Genomic DNA, 27194 nt, shown 5'->3' with positions numbered 1-27194 from the left:
TATCGATAACAATCTTCAACTGCCAAAATCAAAGATGGCTGCCTGGCGGCCATCTTGTTTTTCCGATCAGCCACAAATCCTGTATGGCACAACTATGGACCAAGGGGACCCTCCATGTGAAGTTTGAACAAAATCCCTGCAGTAGTTTTTAAGAAATAGTGATAACAAGCATTGTTTACGGATGGACGACGGATGGTGGACAAAGGACAACGGACCACGGACGCAGGGCGATTTGAATAGCCCACCATCTGATGATGGTGGGCTAAAAATATCAAACAAACAGTAGATAGTGTACAGTCAATCCGTCAATCAGTGAGATACAGATATATAGGTTGTACATGTATCGAAAATTCAATTAACTGATGCTATTGTATCGATCTTAATCAAAACTCTTGTGTGAAAAACAATCTAGACAATGATTGCAGATAGAGACGACTACTGCGAACACCCCCAATCCTCTACACAGTATCAGAGATACAACATTTCAGCATTAAAAGCACAGAAATGTAGAAAGGAAACTAATCTGCAGTTTTCCGTCAGAAGATGACATTTTTTGAGTTTATTAATTGATTTTCTACCGAACGATGTTCCAAGGAAGATCAATACATAGAATACTGTGTTTCACTGTACAAGATATTTAGAGATATATGTACACATGGTACCACAACATTCCCTTCAAAACATGTGTACAATTTCAGAGATTAGGTGTGTATAGCATTACAGAAAATGCACTGTATAAGTACATAGCCCATACAATTGGCTTTTACCAGGGTCTGTAACATTTTATGTGTACTTTAACAGACACAACCTTCAATTCTAACATGCATGTTTGATAGCACTCAATACAATTGTACTGAACTCTAGCTTAGTGCCAACACACCCTCAACCTCCTCAAAAAAAAAAAAAAAAACTAGATCGCTCACCTGCTACCTGGTAATCATGCATGGTTCATACTTAACAAATAGGAGAGTGAATAATAATTTATATCATGCCTAAGCACATTAGAGTCCCCTTTGCCTCTTGGTTATTAAGAAGAAATCAATTAAAGATTTTAGCCTATATGACCCCTGTGACCTTGAATGAAGCTCAGGTCATTCATTTGAACAAACTTGGTAGCCCTTGATCCCAGCATGTCACAGGCCCAATATCAGGTCCCTAGGCCTCTTGGTTATTAAAAAAAAGTCATTTGAATAGTTTAACCTATTTGACCCTGTTACCTTGAATCAAGGTCAAGGTCATTCATATGAACAAACTTGATAGCCCTTGATCCCTGCATGCCACAGGCCAAATATCAGGTCCCTATGCCTTTTGGTTATTAAGAAGAAGTCTTTTAAAAGATTTTAGCCTATTTGACCCCTATGACCTTGAATGAAAGTCAAGGTCATTCATTTGAACAAACTTCATAGTCCTTCATCCCAGCATACCACAGGCTCAATATCAGGTTCCTATGCCTTTTGGTTATTTAGAAGTCATTTAAAGATTTTAGCCTATTTGACCCCTCTGACCTTGAATGAAGTTGGAGGTCATTCATTTGAACAAACTTGGTAGCCCTTAGCTGCAATATTGTTGCTCAAAAGACTTTTAGAAGGAAAATGGTGTCGTCTTTAGAGCTACAATTGGTGCCTATTACTGCTAATGGAGCAAAGTAATGTTTATGCAAACCATTATAAAACGTTTGTAGGCATTTTATTGTACTTGTTTGATATCACTTACCTACTAGGCAATAAAACTGAACCACATGAAATATCAAATTCTCATTGAGGCATTATATTTTTTACATAACACATATGAAGGTCTTTCTGAAGGGAATTTATACGGCAAGTCCACAAATTGTGAATTTGACGTCTTGTGAGCGGCACGGTAGATATTAAGAATGGCAGTTATGTTTGTTTTGGACAAAAATAATATGTTAATGCATATATACGCATAACATAATTGGAAACCTACAAAAAAGTATAGAAAACTGTGCCAGAGTGATTTTCGGAGGCAGTGCTCCACTACGACACATAGGGACCAATTCGTACCTGGCCGAAAGGTATATTAGGCCGGGTACGTATATTCTTTCTAAGTAGCCCTTGATCCCAGCATGCCACGGGTCCAATATGAGTCTCTAGGCTGTTTGGTTATTAAGAAGAAGTCTTTTAACAATTTAAGCCTATTTGACCCCTGTGACCTTGAATGAAGGTCAAGGTCATTCAGTTGAACAAACTTGGTAGCCCTTTATCCCAGCATGCCACAGGCCCAATATAAGGTCTCTAGACCTCTTGGTTATTAAGAAGAAGTCTCTTACCAATTTCAGCCTATTTGACCCCTGTGACCTTGAATCAAGGTCAAGGTCATTCATTTGACCAAACTTGGTAGTCCTTCATCCCAGCATCTTACATGCCAAATATCAAATCTCTAGGCTCTTGGTTATGAAGCAGAAGTCTAAACAAGATATTTCAGCCTATTTGACCGATGTGACCTTGAATCAAAGTCAAGGTCATTCATTTGAACAAACTTGGTAGCCCTTTATCCCAGCATGCCACAGGCCCAATTTCAGGTCTCTAGGCCTCTTGGTTATTTAGAGGAAGTCTGTTAAAGATTTTCACCTATTTTACCCCTGTGACCTTGAATGAAGGTAAAGGTCATTCATTTGAACAAACTTGGTAGCCCTTCATCCCAGCATTGCTATAAGTCCAATTTCAGGACTCTAGGTCTCAAAGTTTCGGAGAAGAAGTTGTTTAAATAAAAAAGTTGATGCCGGCTGCCCGATGGACACTGCACCAGAGCATCAGCTCATTTGCCCTTTGGGCAGGTGAGCTAAAAAATGTGAAAATCGTTACTGTTAACATGAAATATTTGTGGGTATGTTCTTTTTGTGGTTTTGAGCTTCATAATTATATCATGGGCAGAAATAGTTGTGGTTACCATAGTAATACTATTTGCAGTTATGTATTACAGAAATTGTTTGATCTTCATTAAAAATATGGTTTCTTAGAAACAACGATAATTTCTTCATAACAAAAAATTCTGTTATATGGTAAAGGAAAAATTTAGGATTGACTCAAGTTTATTACTTTGCTTTAATCATTTTCAAATCAATATACATACCATAGGCTGTGAGCTCTGACCCTGGTATCCCGTGGGGCCAGCCCCACCCCCAGGCATGCGACCTCCACCCCCAGGGGGATACATCTCTTCATGATAGTGGTTCTGATTCAGTTGCCCTGAAAGGAAGTAAACAATGGATTACATAATGTTTTTCAGTCTTTAACTATGTAGGGCAACAAAGGTAGATCTATTGTTGTATGCATCTTGTTTTTTTTTTATATTAGTGAAAGTGTGCAACAAGTCGCACAGAATCCAGTATATATATATGTATATGTAAATATTGTCAGGCTGCAGAATGATATACCTTTTCACATTCAAAACAAGGAGTTAAACACAGCTGTGCTGGTGAAGGACAATCAAGTTATCAAATTCATAAATCAATCTGCCCTCTGAATAACACATCTCATATTAGATCTAAATTGTGCTTTTTATATTTCAATGAAGTTACACTTATCCAACTCTGTTCACAAAAGCTTGGTATGTATATATATCTCGTTATCACTTAAAGACATTTAATTCTATACAAGTTCCTTCCATATAGATTAGTGTATTACAGGGCAACACCTATGATATATTTGATCAACTTTTTATGCAGCGTTCACATGAATTTGATTTTTTTTCTCAGAGTGAATGAAAACTTCATATTTTCAATACACGCACATGTAATTTTTAATTTCAAAAACCAAAATACTGTTGAAAAGGAAAATACCAATAACACAGATTGATGTCTTAATTCCCATTAACATGTACTCATCAATGTACTATTGTATAACTATGAACTACAATGACTCCTCATGATCAGATGACAGTGACCCTGAAGATTTTAATGGAGTGTTTCCACACATAATCAGTAGTGAACTTTCGACCTTGGACTAAAACGGCAGTCTAGGACATGAATGTGACAGTAAACAACTCCAATCACGGTAGATTACCTGTTGACGTGTGTGTACCAGGAAAAAGTACTGATAAATTAATCAATTCTGAGGAAGATTTTATAGGTGGTCTGTGTCCAGTTTGTTTGTTTTATGTCCTATCAACAGCCAGGGTCATTTAATTTATATTGTAAGGTTAAGGAAGCAGATGAAAACTGGAGTATCTGGTGAAAAACACTGACCTGCAGTCAGTACCTGGAGACTGTCCCCCTCAAAACCCAGAGGTGGAGGGTTAGTGGTAATATGTTGGAACACATTAACCACTAATTAGCCACCACATTTCATAAATACAATGAATAATACATCTATGTTAGCTGACATTACAAAATACACCATGGTGTTTGAGGTATGGGCAGAATAAAATTTCTAATAAAAAGAACTGAAAATTGAATTATATACTGCAATCTATAATCAGTCTTTTTAAAGAGTTGTATTATTAGAAGGACTCCATCTTTATTTCATTTTTTCAAAACAAAATTTTAAAGCTCATTTACACAATTGCTTGAAAATACAAACCTATAGCTAGAATTAAATGAATTCAGAAAAGTGAATGTATGGTTAATATGAAAGCTTTGATTGTCTGTACACAATAGTCCATTGTGTGGTCAGCGTTATGTTAAGTTACACGGAGCTGGCAGTGTGTATATCAATATATTACTGGGTCACTGACCTCTGTACACATACATATATAAAATGTAAACCACAAATCCACAAATAAATGAAGTTAAATGTAAAAAGATACCTGTAACTGTTTATCTTACTTTTAACATGAAATATTCATGGGTTTATTTGGAAGATATAAATATTTGTGGGTAGTCTTCAATTGTAACAATGGTTACATATATTTTTTATATTCATGGTCCCATAGCTATTTTTTATATTCATGGTCCCATAGCTATTTTTTATATTCATGGTCCCATAGCTATTTTTTATATTCATGGTCCCATAGCTATCAGTCTATCATGTCATCATGAACACAACAAACTTTTCTATATTACAGAAGTTTCATGTTAAAGATGCTCCTCCGCTGACAAACGTTATTTTTCACTATCAAAAATATGAGCAGTCGATTTAGTATTTTTCTTTAGTTAAAAAAGTTACTTACTTTAACATCATTACCACCATTGAAAAGTTTTCTAATTTTACTTTAAGTTAAAAATATAAAAAAATAATAAATTGCATCCCGAAAAAATTCCATGTCACTATATCCTATATGGAATGAAATACTGATTGCGTATGTACCAAAGGCAAATTAAATTATTTAATTGCATTTTTTTGTGTTAATTATACATATATATACACGATTAAACACCAATTACTGTTCAAGTGATGAATATCATTTATGCTCTGTCGGCGGTGGAGCATCTTTAATATGTTATACAGTACCTATTTATATATAACATGTATAGGAATGCTACAAACAATACCAGGTAAACTTCTCATTGTGGCCTAGTCAAGTCTTGTAGAGTAGTCAATATATATAGTAGTGTGCATGTTTCACAGGCTGTCCATGTATTTTTGTTTTCAATTATATCAGATTTGGACAATTAAAGGTCCTGTTTTGATATTAATGATATGCAAAAAACTTCATGAAAGAATTCATGTTTTTCTAAGAAGTTAAGTATGCAATATTAATTAGCATGGAGTTTTCTATTAACATACATCCAAAGAGAAGAATAGGGCTTATTTCATGAACTATGTATACATGAGTTGTATATATCTTAGTTTTCAGTTTTTGCAACACGAGTGTGTATGAATTTCAGCAGCACTTATCATGACATTCCATAGATTCTTACCAGATTTCAAGATTTTCATTAAGAAAACTGTATAAAATGATCAGATAAGTATACTATATATATTCTCTATTCCACTGCCTGGTATATCTGAGTAAACAATCTCTGTAAGTGAAAGGCTAGAGATCTAGCTACTGGTATGTGTACATCTGTCCTACTACTGCTACATTACACCAATTACCATAGGCACACAGGTGGTTAGGGCAGGTTGTCTAGCCAAGCACATACAACCTGTATAGTGTATTGTAAACCAGTTTGTGATCTCCTCACCACTGCTATACAGCAGCCTTCCTTGTGTAGTTTACTAGTATTTACAGAGTCCTATATCCCTAGGGTTCGGCCATCAAGCTTGTTGGCCTTTCTCCAAACCCTTCCTTTCTATATATCTCTTTCCTGTGTTTTCCCCTCATAAGTCTGGCAGCTCCTATTGGATAGGTTTCAATCAATGTGTGTAGCACTAGTCAGGCGTAGGGAGAGAGACCCAGCTATATAGAGACAGGAATGACGAGTTGGGTCGTACACCACACACCAGCGCTCAAATGGTTAATACCAAACAAATCTTGTTCAATGTAAAATAACCTAATCAATAGACTTGACACAGATACTAATTCTAACTACAGAGCTGTTGAATCTGCAAGCCAGGATGCCCTGCAAGTCTCAAATATCGACAGTTCTCTGAATGCACATCATAATACAAACTTGCAAGTGCAAGCATTTCTTCTAGACAGACTTTTCACTTAAAATTGAATTAACACAAACAAGATCAGGACGAGATTGGGGTCAGGAAAAGAGGGGTGTAATGTACTAATGCCGCATGAAGACAAAATGATGAGAATTCCAATCAAATAAGAACAAAATGCTATTGAGGAAGTGAAAACACTTGTCTGTCTGTCTGGTTTCATGTCCATGTGAACTAGTTCACCTGTTTGTTAGGAATAAAGTGTGCAGGAGTAAGCCTTATACATGTAAAGATAGTGATAGGAAGTGAAGGAGGGGGGATAGGGGGAAAGGGAGGGGGTGTAAAGGTAAGGGGATGGGGGACAGGGGGATGGGAAATGGGAGTAGAGGGAAGGGGAGGGGATAAGGGGTAGAGGGAAGGGGAGAGAGGATAGGAAATGGGGGTAGAGGGAAGGGGAGGAGATACGGAGGGGAAAGGGAGGGGAGAAAATGGAATTGGGGGATCGTCAAGTACAATATGTTGGAGGCACTTAAAACACCAGAAGTGGCATAGATAACAACGTAACAGTAAACATGAGCTTCAGATCAACAGGTGATGCAAAATACACTAGTGGGTCTTACATATATACCTCATGATACCTGTCAGGAGCAGCAAACATTTACAGGAAATACATGGGGTACATAATACTACATTTGTAGGACAAAATGTGTAGATGAATGTTAAGTGGCTCCAATTAGTGTTGTGTTAATTAACCTGTTACATACAACCCTAGCATATTCAATCCATAAGCACCCCCACCATAAGTGCCATCCTTTATGAGACTTAATGTAGACATAAAATATGAATTTCTTCATTTCATATCCATTGAAAATTAATTTTAGTCTTACTGTGCATAATTATTTCGTCAAAAGTCTGAATTTGGTTCCATTAAGCACCCCATTGACTCAATACAAACACCCTGGGAGCTTATTGGGTGGAATATGGTAAGTCTGAATCATATTCAGAGTTATCTCCCCTATAAGAAATGCATTGGTCTCTTATGAATATCTTTTACATTTTATCTTTATGGATAAATCCCCAGCTTTAATGATGAAATTTCAATACAATGAACTACTGGATCGACCCCATATTTGATTCCTGCAAAAATGAAGCACGGGCACGGGTTTGGTTGGGGAAGCAAAATTGGTCTGAAAATGTGTACCTGGGTACCTTTCAAAATACTAGGAAACCGTCTGGTAAATTGTTTATATGTGACTATGTCTCTATGATTTAAAATATCACCAAAATCTACATTTCAAGGACTATTGAATACTCATACAATATTCCCTAATAAGGGCAACATACACAGGTTATTGGCTTAGAAGGGCGCAGTTGTTGGAGACCATATTTATTGGTATTTCAAGCTATTTGTTTACAAATGCATACACAAAAAATTTTGATTGCTACTTTTGTTTTGTGCCAGGTGGGAAATGCCAACAAGAAAACACAACTAAACACTTAAAAATGATAACATATCTGTTACATAGGAATCTTTATCATAGTTATCAGGTATCACAGTATTAGTAAATATTCATAACACCTGTAAAGATATTGCAAAACATTAAAATAAATGTGAAATATTATTTCATCAGTGCCTGCAACGACAGAAGTCGTCACTGTCTACCACAAAAGTTGTATGAAATATAATGAAGTTTTACGGCAAAAACATATAAGGGAGCCTTAGCTTTATTACATGCCGGTATTTGTTCCTAAACAACAAAATTGACAAGCATGCTCCATCATTTTGTTCTCTTTCAGGGATACCACTCTTTAGAAAAATTGAGAGGTATATGTAAAACCAAAGGATGCAAGCAATCTTGAATACCCGTAACATGTTACAGCTTTGACAGCAATTAAAGCAAAGTGTGTTTGACAACTTAAGAAACTTCCCATTGGGTTGAGGTTTTCCTGTCTCACCCTAAAGGGAATGAAAGATTCAATAATTCTTCCATACTGCACAGGGATATCCCATGGTTGCTAGGGAAAAGATAACTCTATCTTACACAGGGGATGTAAGACAGCTCACATGTGCTAGACAATAATATATATATATAACGTGACATCATCAATATATGCGGCGTAACTTCGTGGAGATTTTGGCCGGCAAGCCTCGGGTTGACAAGCCAAAATCTTTCACTCGGGTTGAGATATCCATGTAGCTGTCCACTTGACAGACCCATGTAATTATAAGATTCTATTAATCCATGAATGTTTTACAAGATGGACATGTGTACTTGAACTTCTGTCTAAATGAAGAAGACTACATCACTTTCTTTTGAACTTCCTGTTGCACATGATACACACAGGAGAACAATTCATGAATGAGGTGGACAACTAAGACAAGCTGTTTAGCTTTTCTATGTTATGTCAGCTTGTTATCCATCTTGCGTTTAAATATTACCAATTGAAAAATTATCCAAATTATAAAATTGGTCGTACCTATTTAGCTTTGCATGTTAAAATCCATTTGACAAAAGACAAGCAGAAAAAGTATTTCTCTATAAGATTGGTTCCATGTACCGTTTGTTTGAGTTTTATGGCCCATCGACAACTAAGGTCATTTAGGGCCAAAATTATTTGACCCAATAGGCATCCCAATCCCTATAAGCGTCCCCCATCAACAATTTGACTTACCTCAAATTAAATGCAGACTGAAAATATGAAAACCATGTATGTTTCTTTATTTGATGTCTTTTGCAAATTGATTCATGGTTTACTTTGTGCAGTAATTCTTATAAAGGTCTAATCTAAATCTGGTTCAATTGATCTGCTCCCCCTTATATTGGGTTGAATAAAGTCTGTAATGATATATAGTAGTAAAGACATGGCAAAGTCTTGGTAAGATCGGAAATATTTAAATGAACTTTGACAAAAAATAGAAATCCATCAAAATTAAGGTTTTCCCCCCAAAAAGTACAAGAACTAGGTAAAGTATTTTCCTCAATTTTTGTTTTGTCTATTGTGTTCTGATATGGATGCAAAGAACCACTATCTTGACGAAGTACCAGTACTATTGGAATTGATTTAACACAAATTGACAAAATCCAATATAATTCTGAGTTTCTAATAAAATATTACTACAATTGGACAAAATATTTTTTTTCAGTTTTTGTCCATGTGCTCTGACGGATGCAAATAAAAACTCAACCAGGTTTCAATTCAATTGATTGTGATTACCTTATCGTAGAAAGTAAACCTGTTAAAACAAATGTTGATGCCACCGCAGCATCGTTTCCGTCACTGCCAGAAAAGCAACACCTTGATTAGTGTTGCCTTCCTCAACTATTGAAGAATACTTCATTCACATATCATGATTGCATTGAATCTCCTTTAATTATCTCACACAACCAGGTTTTTCCCCACTTAATTGGGAAGGGGCCATTTTACCTTATTTTGAGGAAGTAATAAGTCAATTGGGAAGGAAATTTCCAGGAGTAAACTGTATTTATAGGGAATTTGGCATAAATTTGAAATAATTTTCATTGGGAATGAGGCCCATAATCGGCCCAAAAAGCCTCTAGAAAAAAGCCCTGACAAAAAACGATAATGTTTGAAATATTCAACTGAGAATATATATGTAAGCATGTACACAGGTACAATGTTTGGTACCAAAAATAGTACCTCATGTGACATTACTTTACCCTCTATCTATACAGGTTGCAATTTTTTACTTGGACATCCAATCACTGAAGTTTCTATAATAACTCAAGAACATATGTTCCATTGATAAGTATAAAATAGGTCATGGTACTTGCTAGATATAACTTTCCATTACTTATCCCTTATTCTTTTAATATGCCATGACAAACGTATCAATAGCAATACCGATCAAATTCCCAAACACGTGACCGGTGTGAAATGTGAAAGTATGGCTTCATCCCGCGCCAATTTCCTAATGTGTGATAATGTTACCAAAAAAACTGCATCAGTGCATGTCGCATTCTAAATTAAATCACGATCGTTTGCTCATTTTGCTGAGACAAATGTACGTAAATTCTTCTGTATTTGAACGAATTTGATATGTAAACGTTTGCAGTGAATTTTAATAGGACTAAGTCTGAACGGCGATCGTCCTTCCGATTCACGGTGATTGATTCACGTGTTTACTAAGACGGAGATGTAGTTGTGATCGTAAACAATTTGAATATTTTAAAATAACTATACGATTATTAAAACTTCTGGATTAAAATGACTATGCTTTCATTGCTGAACTAGATTTCACATATACTTTCCACAATGTGCAAATTCAGTAATGTTGATTGCTGAACTAGATTTCACATATACTTTCCACAATGTGCTTATTGTGAAAGTGCTATGCAACAGATAAATCCTTAAAGATGCTCCACCGCTGACATATGGTATTTTTTCACTATCAAAAAACAGGAGCAGACAATTAAGTATTTTTCTTCAGTTACAAAAATTACTTACTTACTTTTCACCATTACCACCATTGAAAAGTTTGAGCTTCTAATTTTACTTCAAGTTAAAAATGTGAAAAATAATTAATTGTATCCTGAAAAAATTCCGCGGCACTATATGCTATTTGGAATGAAATACTAATTGCGTATGCACCAAAGGCAAATAAATTATTCTATATATTATCTTTTGTGTTAATTAGACATACATTTACACGATTAAACACCAATTATTGTTCAAATGATGAATATCATTTATGCTCTGTCGGCGGTGAAGCATCTTTAAAAAGTATATTTATTTGGGATGCTGTTATATCAAGGTCATCAGATCTATGTCAGCTATTTTGGGAAAAGGACCCTAAGCAAAACAAATGGGAAAATATCATTAGCATCATTTTAATTAAGTTTTCTTCACGATTTTGTTAAAATAATATCAAAGTGGGGTAATAAAAACAGGATTAGCCATTTCTTTCAATAATATCTAAATATTAAATTTTGCATGATCTTACTGATGCCTTAGGTTTACGATATCATTCTGGGTTTTAATTTAACTTCACATTGTTTTGGAAATTACCGACCAAATTTTGGAAAATACAATGCTATTTTTCATTTGGGCAGCCAGGAATCCAATTCTATAATGACCTGGTAACAAATTGGGAATTTTTAATCGCAAAAAGAATAGTTTTGGGAATAATTAACCCATTTCTGAACATGGTATTATAGGTGATAGATATTGTTAAACAGTTCATTTATCTAGAGATGAAGACCATCACTACAGTACAGCTTCAGAGTAGTTTGTTTTTAGGTTTAGGGAGAAGACAGTTTCAGATTTGGTAATTTTTTATTGTAATTGGGAAAAAATAGAGGGGTTTGGCATTGATTGGGAATGGGGTTGTTAACCGACCCCAGTTATATAAGGAGTAAAATCACTGCCCTGCTTTTGGACTTGTGATAAAAAAATTCAGAGCAGGCTACATCTTGAGTTGTACACCATCTCTGCATTTGAGAACATCATTAGAGACGGACAGATGGTCCAGAGATGCTTAGTATGTACTAAATGTACTACAACAACAAGGTCAAGATCTGGGTCATGTATAGTATATATGCTGTGGTTGCATAGATTGGAACCAAACCTATGAAACTGTTATAGGACTGGAAAAAATAAAGCAAGGCCAGACTAAGTTTTGAACCCAGGACCTCTATACACTTGCCAGATGCTCTACCAATTCAGCTGTACATGTTAGCTACCTGGACACACATTCCAGAACCCTATAGGACTGTCATCCGGCTTAGGTTAGTGACAGCTTCTACAGCATCATGATCCCTAGTCAATCTTTGATCATGATGCATGACAGCTTTCATCAGAACACACATTTATAATCACCTGGATTTGAAATGGCAATTGTAGCAAATATATCTTTTCTAAATCAATCTTATATGCAATCACTGCAGTGTACATTTGCAAATGTGTATTCCTCTAAACAGAAGGATATGGTTATATTCATTTAAGTTTCTGACTTTTTTAAATTGGAAGTACTTGTTTAGTAGACTATCATAGATTTGTCAACATCAACGATCATTTGATCACATGATTACCAAATAACATGTTTGTTTAATATCAAATATTAAACAATTATAATGAAGACATTGCACATAGTGACGATTGATTCATCAAAGTTATTTCCATATATTGTTTAAGTAATCAAATAATTCGTGAAATTTTTAAAAACAGTGTTTGTTGACAACATTACATGAGTGAATGTGTAAATAGTGATGTCGTGTTTTTGGATTCTTACCATATAAAGTCTGTCTTAATACATGCACGTTCTCTAGTATCTTCTCACAGTGTTCCTGTGCAACACCCATAGCTTGGAGTTGTGGATGCTGTAGCTGACATACCTGTAAAACAAACCAATAATAAGAATAACTGCGTTCTTGTACGACATGTGCTTTCAAATCTTACCACAATACGCCATCTTGTTAATCTTGATAAAAGGGTCAACTTACAGACTGCAGTGTTTTAAATCCATATGCTTCAAATGTGTCGGCATATTGTTTACACATAAAGGTCTCCAACCATCTTTCAACAGGGCCGGGCATTTTATGATGGGAAAATATTACATGAGAGGGAGAAAACCCCCTAAATCGCGTGAGACATTTTCTAAACTTAGCATAATGGCAGTCGGTCACGTGACATCCACAGTGGTCGGAAAGGCCGCTTACAACAACAAGAATAATTCTCCCGCGGTTTTCGTGCTATGTATCTTGGAGCGAAGTTTTGTCCTTCACAAACAAACAAATAAAATGGTCTGAGGATAGTAATGACATTCCCGAGAATACATTTACGATGAAATGCGCAGACTAAATAAGTTTAAGCGACATTTCTGCATTCGTACATGTTTTCTACATGCTTTTAGAACATCGTTTACATGCGTAATTTGCACAAAATGAAAGAATGTACTTCTATGATAACGATAACGTAATGCCAGCTTGAAAAACACCTAATAGACTATTTTAATTTAGACATCGAGTTATTACACATAGAAGAACACAACACATAGTACAAATTTATTTATGTAAAAGTCACATATAAAACACGATTGTTTTAGTATTTCCAAACACTCAATGTTAATTTTTAAATCCTATATGTTATAAGTTCTTTCCTACATATTCTACATGTGATCAATATATCAATATATATATATATGTGTGATTTAAAATTTTAAACGGGGTCCGCACGCCTGAAGCATATTTTAATTCTGACCGAAAGATAGTTTTAAAAGTTTAATCAAGTTCATCTAAATAAATTCTAAGTAACTTCTTTTCAACTATTTAAATATGAGTTCTAAAGTTTAAGTTCGCATCAACAATATTAATTCTTTTCGTTGTTAACAATTTCTAGATCTATCTAATTTCCTGACCATTATCCCCTGACATGAACTGTTTTCTTGTACACTTTTTCCTATGGTTTTTTTCGGTAACCATTTGTTCGACTAGACTTGCAGTTCTTCTAAATCCTCTTGTAGCTGTTTCTCAGTCTTTATTTTCCTTTATATCTATTACGTTTTGTGTTCTGTGTGAAAAGCGGAAATTCTGAACTTGGCATATATATACACGACAAAAAAAAAAAAAAAATAATAATATATATATAGGACATAAGACTCTGCCTTGTGGTATGCCGCTTATGACCACAGGGACCTGGCACGAAAATTTTTAACCAACAGTATACATATATATATATGTTAAAAAATTTCGTGCCATATATATGTATATATATATATAAAAAATTTCGTGCCAGGTCCCTGTGCTTATGACTGAATAGACTTTGATGCTGTTTCATTTACAAACGATTTTCTCAAGCCTTTTTCACAATTGTTTTTACAACTATACTCGTCATTTACATACCTATAATTCCTTACACCAGGGGGATATACACGAAACATAAATAATTAATTATATAAGACATAATTATTTTTAATCACAAGATCTCTGGCTTGACAGTAGAAGTTAAAAAATTAATAAGAAAATACACATATATATTCTGTCTGATAATGAAATGATGCTGATGAGCTACTAAAAATATGCATACATGAGTGAATATTTTGCAATATTCATAAAATTTATTTTTGTTCTGACTGTACAAAAAAATTAAAGGTAAGAAAAAATGTTCAAAACTTAATTTAGATTGTTATCGGTGTTCAAAACTTAATTTAGATTGTTATCGGTCTATGCAACAATCAGCGTCTCGATAGATTTAACTCGAAACGGACCGTTGATGAATATCGTGCGGCACTTAGCACATCCTTTGATCATCATTTTGTCAAGGCCGACAATCATTATTATAGAGTTACTTCCCTTATTTTCGAAAACAAAAATGGCGCCGTGTTTCAAGAAGTATGGAAGTCCGAAGTCGCTTTATGAAGAAATGCATTGATTTACAGCTTTGACAGTCTTTACATTTTTCTGAAAATTTGGTGCAAGAAACAAGGGTAAAATCTGTTTGATATATATGTTGATAGCCGAGTTCTTGACGCAAGTTTAGATTTAAATGTCCTGATATCGTCTAAACAAACCGGCTGTTTGTAAACAACATTCTTGTTATCAGCAGTTCAGCACGTGCACTGGGACCCGACCAGTAGTCATGAAGGAACAGAAGTCATGATTTGGGAACAATTTGATTGTTTGCATATTATTTCCACATAAACAAAACAACACCATCATGAAATATTCGTCACAGCTCCAGATATTCGGAAATCTGGACGCACAGTAGAACTGTAGAATATGCACACAATCACGACTATTGTTCCATCACGAATACTGGTTGGGTCCCAGTAGCTTTTAATGTTCCAACCTTTTCCATAGTGGAACATAACATGAACGTATCATATTGATAATATTTCATATAAAGAATGAAAAAAATAATGTTTGATTTACTGTTCATTTTAACCAAACAGAGTGATTTATGATCATCTATCTATCATATCTAACTTCAGCCAAAGTTATAAATTTATCATCAAGGCAACAAATGTCTGATATCTGAAGCAGGGGTTTCAATTTGATGGCGATACCTGGTACTTTTTGCTGGTTAAAACTAGCTGTGGTACAGGCTGATTTGTTGTTAAATTACATCAGATAGCATAAATGGCAATTGCACTGCCTTTCCTGAATGAAACCCCTGCCGAAGTAAACCAGTTTTAAAAGTGATTATCTATTTAACAGTTTACAAGTGGACGATGTCTTTCATATTTAAAAGTGATTATCTATTTAACAGTTTACAAGTGGACGATGTCTTTCATATTATGCCTAAGTATCATATTTGACGCAATGATCATGAGTGCTCAGGGGGCTAGAATTATAAAGATTAGACCTTTGGATTAAACGGACATGAAAATAAAATATGTGAAATGAAAATAAAATATATGTGAAATCATAAATTAAAAACAATGTTTGATTGATATATTCATGAAAGGAAGTAAAATTCAGGTTTGAAAACCAGGTAAAATTGCTTATTTTGATAATACTTTCAAAAACCATATTAAAACAAGTCAATTGGAAAAACAAATCATATATCAAAATCATATCAGACTATGATATGATCATATCAGACTATGATATGATTATATTATGATTTAACTTTAATAATGATTATGCAAAAATAACATGTTAAACTTTACTAAGTCCGCAAACTTTAAAGTAGTTAGCCAAGGGAAAAGCTTTATAAAGTGAAGGTCTTTCTTTTGCGTATCTCGATATATATACATGTACATTGTATCTGGTGAAATTCACTTTGTACAATGTTTGATTCAATTTTCAATTTCAGATTACAAAATGTTGACCCCAGAAGATAATACGGCAGTCATTCGCATGAAGAGGGACTTTGACAGCTTTGTGTCTAATAATAGCCGTCGAGGTGTTCCGCGATTTGACCTGGACCGTTCCACAGATGTGTCCCTTGATCAGTCTGTACAATCTGCCGTTTCTATCAAAAACCTACTGGGTATGTGGTTTGTCTTTGACAATGAACATAGAGTTGTTGAAACTTGAATACTAAATATGTGTTAGTTTTCAGAGGGATTATTATTTTGATTTATATTTTCGTCACTTAGAATATTATTGAGGTTGTGAACAATTTTGTATATAAAAAAATAAATAATGGGTTTTTAGATGTACTGTTATTAAGTCTTATAGGCAGATCACAAAATTTTAATTATGGAAAATGATTTAATTGTGACCCTGTAGGAAAGTTTTACCGTCCAATACATGTAATTATTGAATTCAACTGTAAGTCATTCAGACTGCTTTAATATTTACTTTGTATTGCATTCTGTGTTTTGATTTCATTTCCTAGATCGAGAAAAAGAGGGGAGATTAAAAGATGCTGAAATGACTGCAGCTAAAAGCAAAATTTTGCAACTTCAATCAGAGGTTGAAGAGATAAGAACATCTAATAAACGAGCCAAAATTGAAATGGATTTAAACATTGGAAATTTGAAAGGTGAAAGGGAGGTAAGCCATGCATAGTTTTCTGTAAGTTTATTTTACAATCTCTGTTTCCCTTTACTTGACTTAAACATTTTAGGTGAATAAAACTATGGAATTACTAGGTTTTATTATTGAAGTTCTGTTCTATAAAATGAAATAAAAAAAAGAATATTGCCCATATTTGCTATCTAGTCATTCATTCAACTTTATACTTTTGTTATCCAATGTTGATTCTGGAGTTCTTGATCTGCATATTGGTTTAATTGATAGTTCAAAGGTAGTGAAAAGTAATGAAATGTAATTCTCATCCAAAAAAAATGGTCATTTGCAAAAACTTTGAAATAGTGTGGCATATAGTTTTACTTATCCCTGTCTTGTCACATTACATCCTGTATTGTCTATTCCTGCTCAGAGGGTATAGGCAGTATATCCTAAGACATTTCTAGTTAATCATTTCTTATTCTGTAGCGAGAAGAGGAAAGGATAAAGGAACTGAAAGCCAAGCTTAAATACATGGCCGACAAGGAGAAACACCTTCATGAGGAACTAATTTCGTGTCGGGGAGAACTGAAAGAAGAAAAGGCAAATTTTGAGGCCAAGTTGTCTGTGCAGCAGAAAGAGAAATTACAAATGCAGCAGATACTACAACAAGTAAGTCAAGATCTTTACCACAGTCACAGACTATTTAACAGCAAATTTGCATTTCAATAAACATAGAACGAATATACGTACCCAGCCTACTATACCTTTCAACCAGGTACGAAATGGTGCCTATGTGTGGTAGTGGAGCAGTGCCTCAGAAAATCACTCAGGCACAATTTTTGATACTTTTTTGTAGGTTTCCAAATTATATTATGCGTGCACATGCATTGATATATTGTTTTTGTCAAGAACAAACATAACTACCATTCTTAATATCTACTTTCCCTCTCAGAAGATGTGAAAATCGCAATTTGTAGATTTGCTGTATAAATTCCGTTCAGAAAGACCTTCATATGTATATGTAAGTAAGAAATAATGTCTCGCTGAGAATTCAATATTTCATAAGGTTCAGTTTTATTGCCTAATAGGTAAGAGATATAAAACAAGTATGATAAAATGCTTACAAACATTTTAAATATGGTTTACATAACCATTACTTTGCTCCATTAGCAGTAATATGCGCCTATTGTAGCTCTAAAGATGACACCATTTTCACATTGTTACATGCCAAATAATTTGCCTTAAAGTGAAAAGTCGGGCAAAGAAAACCAGTCTAACTGCGTTCATTGGCCTTCCAAAAGTTCTCACATATTAATACGACGGCCAAGTTCTGCTTAGTTTCCCAGTTCTGACCATTAAAGTAAAGAAAAGTTGAAAGCATTGAAAGCGAGGCTGCGTGGAAATGTAACCACGGACATAGTGAGCCGGGAGGACGTTTTAGAATTTCCATACTTTAAATTAATTTCTTCATACGCAGACAGATTTTGACGAGAGATTTTATTTTTCCATTTCATAAGAAATTATACTGGATACATTTACACCATTTTTACCGACTTTAGCCATCCTTGCCCGACTGTTCACTTTAAGAAATTCATTATTATCTTCAAAACATATTTTCTCTTTAATACAAAATCATTCATGATGCTCATCTTACTTAAAAAACTGAAATATTGAACATTTCTCCTGAATGCTGTCAATATTTAGGCACCAATAATGCAATGTGAAGGGTAAAAGACTGAAAGTAGAAATACTGCTTTGAATTATAAGGAAAGTTACATAAATTGTTGATCTTGGCTATATTTGTCATCAATCTGAATAAAATACAGATACTTATACCAACGCCGTTCAATAGAGGTTCTGACAACATTTCATAAGGGGTCATGTTCCGATCCAATGCATTTTCTACACTTTGCAACATCAATTAAAATTAGTGATAATAAGGATCTGTATTTTAATCAGATTGTATTTGTCCAGTATGGATGATAAATGTTATGCATTGAAATTAGAATGGGTGAAATAATAAAACTTCTTTATTCTTCTTTATTCTTTATGTGAAATTGCAATTGTTCCTCTAACATAACTAAAATTCAAGATAACAATCTATAAGAAAGTCTTAATTTTCAGTTAAGAGATTCATCGAAAACTAAAATGTTTGAAATGCAAAATGAATTGGTGAAGTGCCAGACAGAAATGCAGCAAGCAAAAGCAGAAGCAGAGGAAACAAATGAACATTTAAAAGTACAGATGAAGTAAGTACCAAGACTGATAGGGAAGTTTATGTAATACATTTGTAAAGCATGATTGTTAAATTGTCTTTTACATTTAGAAAAGGAAGAATTGCTAGATTTTAATTGAGACAAATGTCATTTCTACAACAAGAAGAAAAATATGGGAACAGACCACTGGATACTGTTGATAAACAATGATGAAAATAATATTTACATTAGATAATTTACTTATCAATTTGATTGCAATCTTTATTTTGAAAAATGAAACTATTATTTATACATTAACTGATATTTCTTTTTCTTTTTTAAAATATTTCTTTAAATATTGAAGGAGGGCAGCAGACTTGTCATTGGAAGTGAATGAGTTACAGGAATGTAGACATGCTGCACAACAAGCTGAAAACAAAATCAAGGTGAGAGTTTATCACAAGTATCAAATTTTAATGATTAAATCCATCATAATATAATTCCCCATGTAATATACCGTGTCATTTGTAGGGGACTGTAGTAGCCATCTGGTTTTAGTGTTTTGACATACCGTATTCACCGTAATTAACGCCCCTCCCCCTCTAAGCACCCCTTTCATTTTCTGGAGAAGAGTTGAATTTGTATAAACGCCCCAATTCCATGGATTTAATAATGTTTTACAAAATGTGATGCTTCTAACATCAGCATTATACCCCATATTACATGTGAGTCTTTTACATGAGAATCACAACATAGTAATGCATTTGAATTATGACATAATAATGTATCTCAAAGGAGAAAAGCAATATGCATGTTTACTGTAACTTACATTTTAGTTTATTAATAAGCGCCCCCCTTTGTTACAATTATTTAAGCGCCCTGGATGCTAATTACGGCAAATCCGGTACATTATATGTACCACAAACTATTATCTAAGGGTTAAAAAAACCTAAGTGGCACAGTTGCCAGCTACTGATCATAGGTCAATGATTTTGTTCAGGCCCAGTTTCATGAACATTCCTCTACTCCTTCATTGGAAAGTATTACCCACGTCAGTCTCATCCATTGTTGATCCCGAGGTTGAAGCATTACATCAGTCTGTCTCACAGACATAATTTCTGGTGTTACATCATTTAATAATAATGCAATGTATATATGACACAATAAGATGCTGGAACAGAAAGTGAACAGAATGTCGGAAGATGCAATCATGACACAGGCCATGAAGAGTCAGATTACCTCACTCCCAGCCCTGGAAAAGGAAGTCAGGAAACTCCGCGAGGAGAATGAGTACCTCAGGTTAGTTGTTCATGTAAAAGATGAAGACAAAGATATATGTATACATGTATAAACATACATGTCTGCATCAAAATAAGAAGACAAATAACTCCCGAGCCAGGTTACAATAGCTTATTCTGGTTTCTTCTGATACAGCTGGTTGACAACATGTTTTGGCCTTTTAGGCAGGCGGCCATCAGGGCAAAGATATTGTCTGCTTGCATTTGTGATAATGCATTAGATGCTAGAATTGAAGGAAATCAGAAATGTATCCTTTCTATATGATACTAATCCTCTCATTCTTCTTAAACACTGCATGAAATAGCTCAGGAAGTAGTGATTTGATTGGTGGATCCAAAGATCACTTAAGCATTCCCCTTAATGGGAGACTCCTTGTGAGATTGAGAAATATTGGACTCCAATCATCAATTTAGCAGTACATGTATAAGTAAAAGTAGATCTGTACCAGGTATTTAAATCAGATTTCCATCAAATGCATTCTTTTTTTACATCATTCATCAGGGGAACTAATGAAAACAATCTATTGCTGAAAGAGCAAACAGAGAGTATGAAGAAGAAGTTAGAGAGGCTGGAACAGCGATCAGAAGAATTTGCCAAAATTGAAGTTGAAAATACGGTAGGTACCAGAATGTTTTTATTTAAAGGGAAAAACTGTTGTAGTTTTTAGCAAACCGAATTTGAGAAAATGGTAAAAATAATTTAAATGTTATTCTATAGCTTTGTTGTAATTAGTGTGGGTATTCAAAATATTATAGAATGTCCATTTTTTGCTTTGATAGAGCAATTTTATTTAATAAAGTTTTAATTATTGAATGAAATATTTTCAGGAGCTGAAATATCGTTTGGAGAAGTGGGAGTCTGTGGATAGTGATGGAGTAAAGATACAGTAAGCTTCTTCATATTTCAGTTGATGTACTCATAGATTTAGTCTTCTGGTTTGTAGATGTTTTAATTGTGTGATATTAATATATATTGTACTCAGTTTTCCAAGCATACAGTTCTTATGGAGCATCTGTACTATATCAACTTCTTTGGCTGGCTTCACATTGTTTTCTTTCTGACAAAATAATGACAAAAAGTATTACAGTATTCCAAAAAAAAATAAATTTAAGTATTTTCATAAAATGGTCTGCAGGCTGCAGGGTACCAGAGATCAAAAATAGATCATTTTTGTTAATAGTTGCTTTCAATGTTAGTTATTGGTCTATACTCAGAGTCCCAAGGAGGTATCAATATTCAAATGGAATGCTTGAGCATACATGACCTAATATAGAAAATAGCATTTATTAATGTACTTATCATTTCAAGGTATACATTTTATGTATATTATCAATAGAATGTGAAAAAAGGGAATACCAGTACCACAATGGACCACCTACGATAATCTGGACACTGATGGTCTGGAAAACTCACAATCTGGACAAAAATATCAGGGAACTGGTTTGATTATTGACTTAATTGACGGAATTAGGCAGTCTGGAATATTTGCTATCCGGATTGTTTGGACTAGAGATACAAGTGTCCAGATTATTTAGGATCTACTGGTTTATAAAGTAATGAGACATGTCTGTTTTATTGACAGAAACCCTGCCCAGATGAGCCAGAGGATTGCACATCTACAGGAAATGAATGCTATCCTTCTGGAGAAACAGGGCGAGCTGCAGAGCAGGTACAAATAGAAGGAACTTGTTAAATATAGTCATATGTTACATCAACTCATCGCGTTCATGGGTGCTCAATTCGAGAACCAAATGTATCAGTTCTATGGATGATACAAAAATTGTCTATCCAAATTTTACACAGGCAATGATTGTATTAGCATACGGTGGCAGTTAAAGCCCCTAGGTATTTGACCCATTTGGTCTCAATGCTGTTTAAACGATATTGAAATTAAAAAAGAACCATACCAATTTTTATTCCTGATTTTTCTCAAAACGTTTTCATAGTCATTCATATTTGTGTACATTCTGTTAGCTTGATAACATTCTTCTGTATCCTATCCTATCCAAATGGTTTCAAGGTGATGGCCAATCGGGTTGACCTGTGAAATCTTATCCTTGTGCGATTCAGAGTGACTATAGGTAGAATATCTTGTGTTGTAGTTGCCACCTGGAGGAGGAGAATGGCCGCTGTCTACAGTATAAGTACGAAATGTTACAGAAACAACACGATCAGGACAAGGTCAAATCACAACATCTCATGGAGCAATTAAAACGCTTCCAGCGCAAACTTCTCCTTTTCTCAAAGGTACATCTTATAGCAAGCTTTGTAAAAAAAACATTCAAAGCACATGTAAAAGACTTTATTTCTTGAGAAAGCATTTTTCTTGAAAAGAAAGTTAGATTTCTAGTTGCTTCAGTTTTCTTTTTTGAGAACATCTAGTATTCTGTCTTTGCATATTACAGAGTTATCTCCCTTATGGGTAGGTATTGATTGTGATGACATTGTTTTATGATAAAAATTCACATAGTTTTCTCTGAATATTTGACATTATGCTCGCAAACACATGACATCACAATCAATACCTACCCACAAGTGCAGATAACTCTGTAATGTGCAAATACAGAAAATTTGGCATCAAATAACATGAGATCTAGTTGCCAAAAGTTTAATCATCAGCAAATGAAATTCTTGAAACAAGTCCTAAACCCAAATTTAGTGATCAGAAGTTATATTCTAGAAGTAGAAGAAGACATATCAAGTTTGGCACTGGGTTGTGATTCAGAAACCCGTAGGGTAGTGGCCAGGTGCTGACCATGGGTCAGTGTTTATCTTCATTTGCTATCCTTTCACTATATTTGATACTTTCTGTGGGCAGATTTGAATTGCAAATTTCAACAGGTTAATATTTTTTTTCCAGGAAAGAGATGGGTACAAACAGATCATAGATTCCTACGAGAGTGAGCTGACCAGTAATGTTGGGTCGCTGACCACAAGTCGTATCCAGCACCAGGAGGGAGTGATCGATGGCTACAGGAAGCAGATCGAAATGCTCGAGGCTAACATTACTAAGCTGACTCAGGAGCTCACCGATTATAAAATGCAAGGCTGTCACAAGGTATACTACAATACTAGACAGGTTACCTTGGTAACTAATTAAATTAAAGATTTAAGTTTAAAACCTAAAATTGATCTGGATCTGTAAAATGTTGACTGTTGGGTTCTACTGGAGCCACATACATAATAGTTTGATCTTGGAATATTTTTTTGAAAACTTGAATATTTATGTATACATGGAAATTTGATGCTAAAAATTTGAAGGTAATTTGCCACAATGATAACACCGCTATAAAATGTCTCCATTTCCATGTTACAGTACATTGATGACTGCTCTAAGGTAACATGCTATACTTTCTACTGTAGGAACCTTCCTCTTCTGCTAATAGCAATGGAGTGGTACCACGGTCCCAGGTAGACAATACAGACCAGAAGATCATATTACAACTCAGGTAAGCTTTAAGTGTATTTCAAAAGGCATATCTGCGACAACTTTTCCCATATTCTGCAGGTGATACAAATGCTAAAACTAATTATCGCAAATATAACAGAATTTTCAATCGCGGGTATGATTGATAAAATTTTTATGACTCTAAATTTAAATCACTGCAAAATTATAATGATTAACACTTTTGGAATTTTTCTTTTCAGAGAAAGAATAGAAAAATTAGAAAAACAACTGGAGAAGACAGAGGAGGAAAAATTCATCTTGGAATCCAGAATAGAACAGAGGCACCTTCAGGTAAACAAATTCACTGGTGCACGGTAATTTATCATAAGATAAAGTACAAACAGTGTAATTAATCATACTTGCAAATTATAAAACTGAATTTCGATCAACAATCCATACACACAAATGTATATTGAGAATCATTTGTAATAAATTGTTTTTGTTTGATGGCTGGGGACTTAGTACATGTACATGTATTACAAATCCTTTTTTGTACTGCATTACACATTACACAAACTTATGACATTTGGCGCCATATTCATAAATGTTTCTTAACATTTACTGAAATTTCTCAAATAGGAAAGCATTTCAAATATTTGGAAAAAATCTTTAGTTAAGGAATTCTCTTTGTGCACTGCCATACCTTCTTATGAAAGTTTATAAGTTAAGTAGTTAACTTTAATTAAGAAACAATATTGAAGCTATGCTATGGTTTCTGTGATTATATTAATTTTAAAGTGTACTTCCTGACAGGGGGACTATGATCCGTCCAATACAAAGGTGCTACACTTCAGTATGAACCCTGTGGCTATGGCACAAGCAAAGAAGAAGGAAATCATTGCAGAGCTGCAGGAAGAAAATGAGAAATTAAAACATCGTTTGAAGTTACTCGAGGAATCTGAAGGAAAGGTGGATGATCTTACTTTACAAGTACAACAGAAAATGGAGGAACCATGTTCAAGTAAAGAGATCGATGGTATGTATCAGCAATTTGATCTGTTGGAAAAACCTGTAGAATGTGTTCTGATTTTCCAAGTCTTTTTAGCAATCAAACTAATATTAAAGAATTTACAGGAGATATAGATTGTTTTGCTCCAAAACGGGAGTGGGGGAGCATATACATATGTAGTTGGCATGGTTATTTTGCAAAAGCTTTTTAAGTCTTTTGCCATTTTAAACTAAGAATAGTTTATTTTCCCCAGCATACATCTAGTTTTATAGAGGCGTCAAGCCTTACATGTTGTTACCTATGTCCCTATCATGGAGTAGACAAAATTAAACAACATTTGTGCTGGTGATGGCAAGAAGTTTAATTACCAAATCATAAAATTTAAGTTTAAATTTGGATAGTGTACATTTTGAAATGAGGAAGATTATGCAAAAAATTGTGTTATAGTGGAACCTTATTCTTGAAGGTCTTGTTATGTTAGTCTATGTTCTCTGTATGATCTTTATATTTGATCTTCTACAGGTTTAAAGGAACAGTTGTCAAAAGAAGAGACAAAGAATAAGAGACTGATGGAAGTGTTTAAAAAGACGAGTCAGGAGTTCCGTGAAGTGTGTTACCAGTTGACAGGATATAAGATTGACATTTTGGCGTCCAATCAGTACAAACTGACGAGTATGTATGCCGAATCACCGGAGGACTTCTTCCTGTTCCAGGTAAATTTATCAAATTCTATCATTAAATTCTATGGTCAAATTAGATGTTCATCAGTCTGTAATTAAGTAAATAAATGGAGTAAATGGCTAAAATGACAATTGTTTGAAATAAAATTATTGAGGTTGAAGGGATATGAAATGTAAAGTTTCAGTTTTAAATATATGTATATCATATTCAGATAGTCACAGAGAAGACCTATATGTTTGGATTGCTGTTATAGCTATTTGTACTATTTGTTCAAAAAAATTTGTTAAAAGTAAAAGGAAATGGATTAATTATTGATAATTTATGTTTTTATTGCATGATAAATTGCGAATGTTTGATATCATTTCAGCAAAGCTCTAATGGTGAAGTACAGATGCTGGGTACAGACTTCTCCAACACACTAGAGGAAGCTATAGAGCTCTACCTGGCTAAACAGGACAGCATACCAGCCTTCCTTAGTAGTATCACACTCAACCTGTTCAGTAGACAGACGATGATGATTGGCTGACCTTCACCTCACCTGACCTTGATGACCTTTAAACAAATGCTTCATATATGTTTTCCATCAGACATGCTATGCAAGGTGGACGGAGATTTTTCTCATTTTACCTACAGCTTCTGCCAGTTTACCAGCTAAATGATCAATGTCACAAAAATTCATGTATGTTTCATAAAAAGTGAAAATACAGGCGACCTCAAAATTTAGCATCAGCCACTTTGATGCATTGTTGCCGAGGTAAAACAAGTCAACAGGATGGTTATCTCTATGTTGCTACTCTGCTTATACAGTCTCTAAGGTGAGAATTAATCGAGTCAATGTGATGGATGATACTTATGTGTCTGTTCTTGCCTTGGTTGTACAGGATCTAATTGGAGAATGGAACACCACATTTATCGATATACTAAAGTCATTGTGTGTACTATTCCATTGTTATTTCTCATGTCAGTGATGATGTGTTGGAGGGATCTAAGCCAATATTTTTTCCTGAAAGTAAAAATTCTATTACCTCTGGAAGGTTATAGATAATCTTTTACCATGGTTACTCTTAAACTATTCGGATCAGCACTACTAATTCTCATTCCATGATTGTTGTGTTCTGAATGAGTGAAATACCTTGTCAATGTCAGCTACATTGGTAATGGTGTAATGTGGGAATTCACATCAATGACTGAGACGTTTGTATATCCATGTGGTTAAACAATATTCTATGAATTCTGATATTTAGGACAATTGCTTGAAATATGCATTTAAAAATTAAGGGTACATGCTGGCAAGCAAAGTAAAGTTTTAAACTTGATGTCTAGTGGCAGGATACAACCAAATTGTGTGATGGGTTTAGTGTCATATAACAAGCTGATATATTATCAACAGATTTGAGTATTAGACCATTAAAATGTAGACTAAGCTTAAACAAGTACATGTGTATAATGAACTGTTATATATATATATATATATATATATATATATATATATATATGCATGAATGGGTTGTTACCGATTGTACATGTAAATTTTTTATGCATTATTTTAGCAGTAATGATTTGGAAATTAACCTAATAAAGTAAAAATATGGATGAAAATTATGTCTGTGTCATCTTTCAAATGAAGATCAAATTCCAGTGCTGTTTTTGTTGATATTAGATCTAGTTGTTTGATCATTTGTGGATTAATGACAGCATTGGTGATTT

At 34.3% G+C, this 27194-nt stretch overlaps 2 protein-coding genes across 4 annotated transcripts in view; one reads left to right on the top strand and one right to left on the bottom strand.

Moving 5' to 3' along the window:
• Nucleotides 1–13164, bottom strand: part of LOC138323603 (uncharacterized protein CG5098-like) — a 31240-nt gene extending 18076 nt beyond the window's left edge. For 2 of the 3 annotated variants that reach the window (XM_069268319.1, XM_069268320.1), the window contains exons 1-3: nucleotides 12959–13164; nucleotides 12748–12850; nucleotides 3094–3209 (exon numbers count right to left, since the gene is read on the bottom strand). In XM_069268319.1, coding sequence (XP_069124420.1) covers nucleotides 3094–3209; nucleotides 12748–12850; nucleotides 12959–13051 — 312 coding nt within the window. In that variant the 5' untranslated portion in view covers nucleotides 13052–13164. Of the gene's footprint in view, nucleotides 1–3093; nucleotides 3210–5999; nucleotides 6218–12747; nucleotides 12851–12958 lie in introns of those variants that run through there. The other variant, XM_069268322.1, reaches the window with a different exon arrangement.
• A 1649-nt stretch (nucleotides 13165–14813) lies between these two features.
• On the top strand, nucleotides 14814–27086 carry LOC138323602 (mitotic spindle assembly checkpoint protein MAD1-like). The gene is made up of 17 exons (XM_069268318.1): nucleotides 14814–14940; nucleotides 16272–16448; nucleotides 16800–16957; nucleotides 17402–17584; nucleotides 19040–19164; nucleotides 19475–19556; nucleotides 20279–20409; nucleotides 20911–21025; nucleotides 21237–21295; nucleotides 21992–22078; nucleotides 22512–22656; nucleotides 23270–23467; nucleotides 23773–23858; nucleotides 24058–24148; nucleotides 24611–24833; nucleotides 25329–25519; nucleotides 25855–27086. Exons 2-17 carry the CDS (start codon nucleotides 16280–16282, stop codon nucleotides 26011–26013), a joined length of 2202 nt encoding a protein of 733 aa, XP_069124419.1. The 5' UTR covers nucleotides 14814–14940; nucleotides 16272–16279; the 3' UTR covers nucleotides 26014–27086.
• Nucleotides 27087–27194: the final 108 nt, after the last annotated feature.

This window comes from Argopecten irradians, chromosome 5 (genome assembly GCF_041381155.1).
Source record: "Argopecten irradians isolate NY chromosome 5, Ai_NY, whole genome shotgun sequence".
Taxonomy (NCBI): domain Eukaryota; kingdom Metazoa; phylum Mollusca; class Bivalvia; order Pectinida; family Pectinidae; genus Argopecten; species Argopecten irradians.
Note: the sequence above shows the minus strand (reverse complement) of the source record. Positions and strands in the feature narration are given on the sequence as shown.

Bases quoted from the DNA above. Each gene is read 5' to 3' on its own strand.
- LOC138323602 (XM_069268318.1), top strand. From the start codon at position 16,280: ATGTTGACCCCAGAAGATAATACGGCAGTCATTCGCATGAAGAGGGAC. The intron at 17,585-19,039 runs GTAAGTCAAGAT...CTTAATTTTCAG, and splicing joins TGCAGCAGATACTACAACAA to TTAAGAGATTCATCGAAAAC. The intron at 23,859-24,057 runs GTAAGCTTTAAG...TTTTCTTTTCAG, and splicing joins AAGATCATATTACAACTCAG to AGAAAGAATAGAAAAATTAG.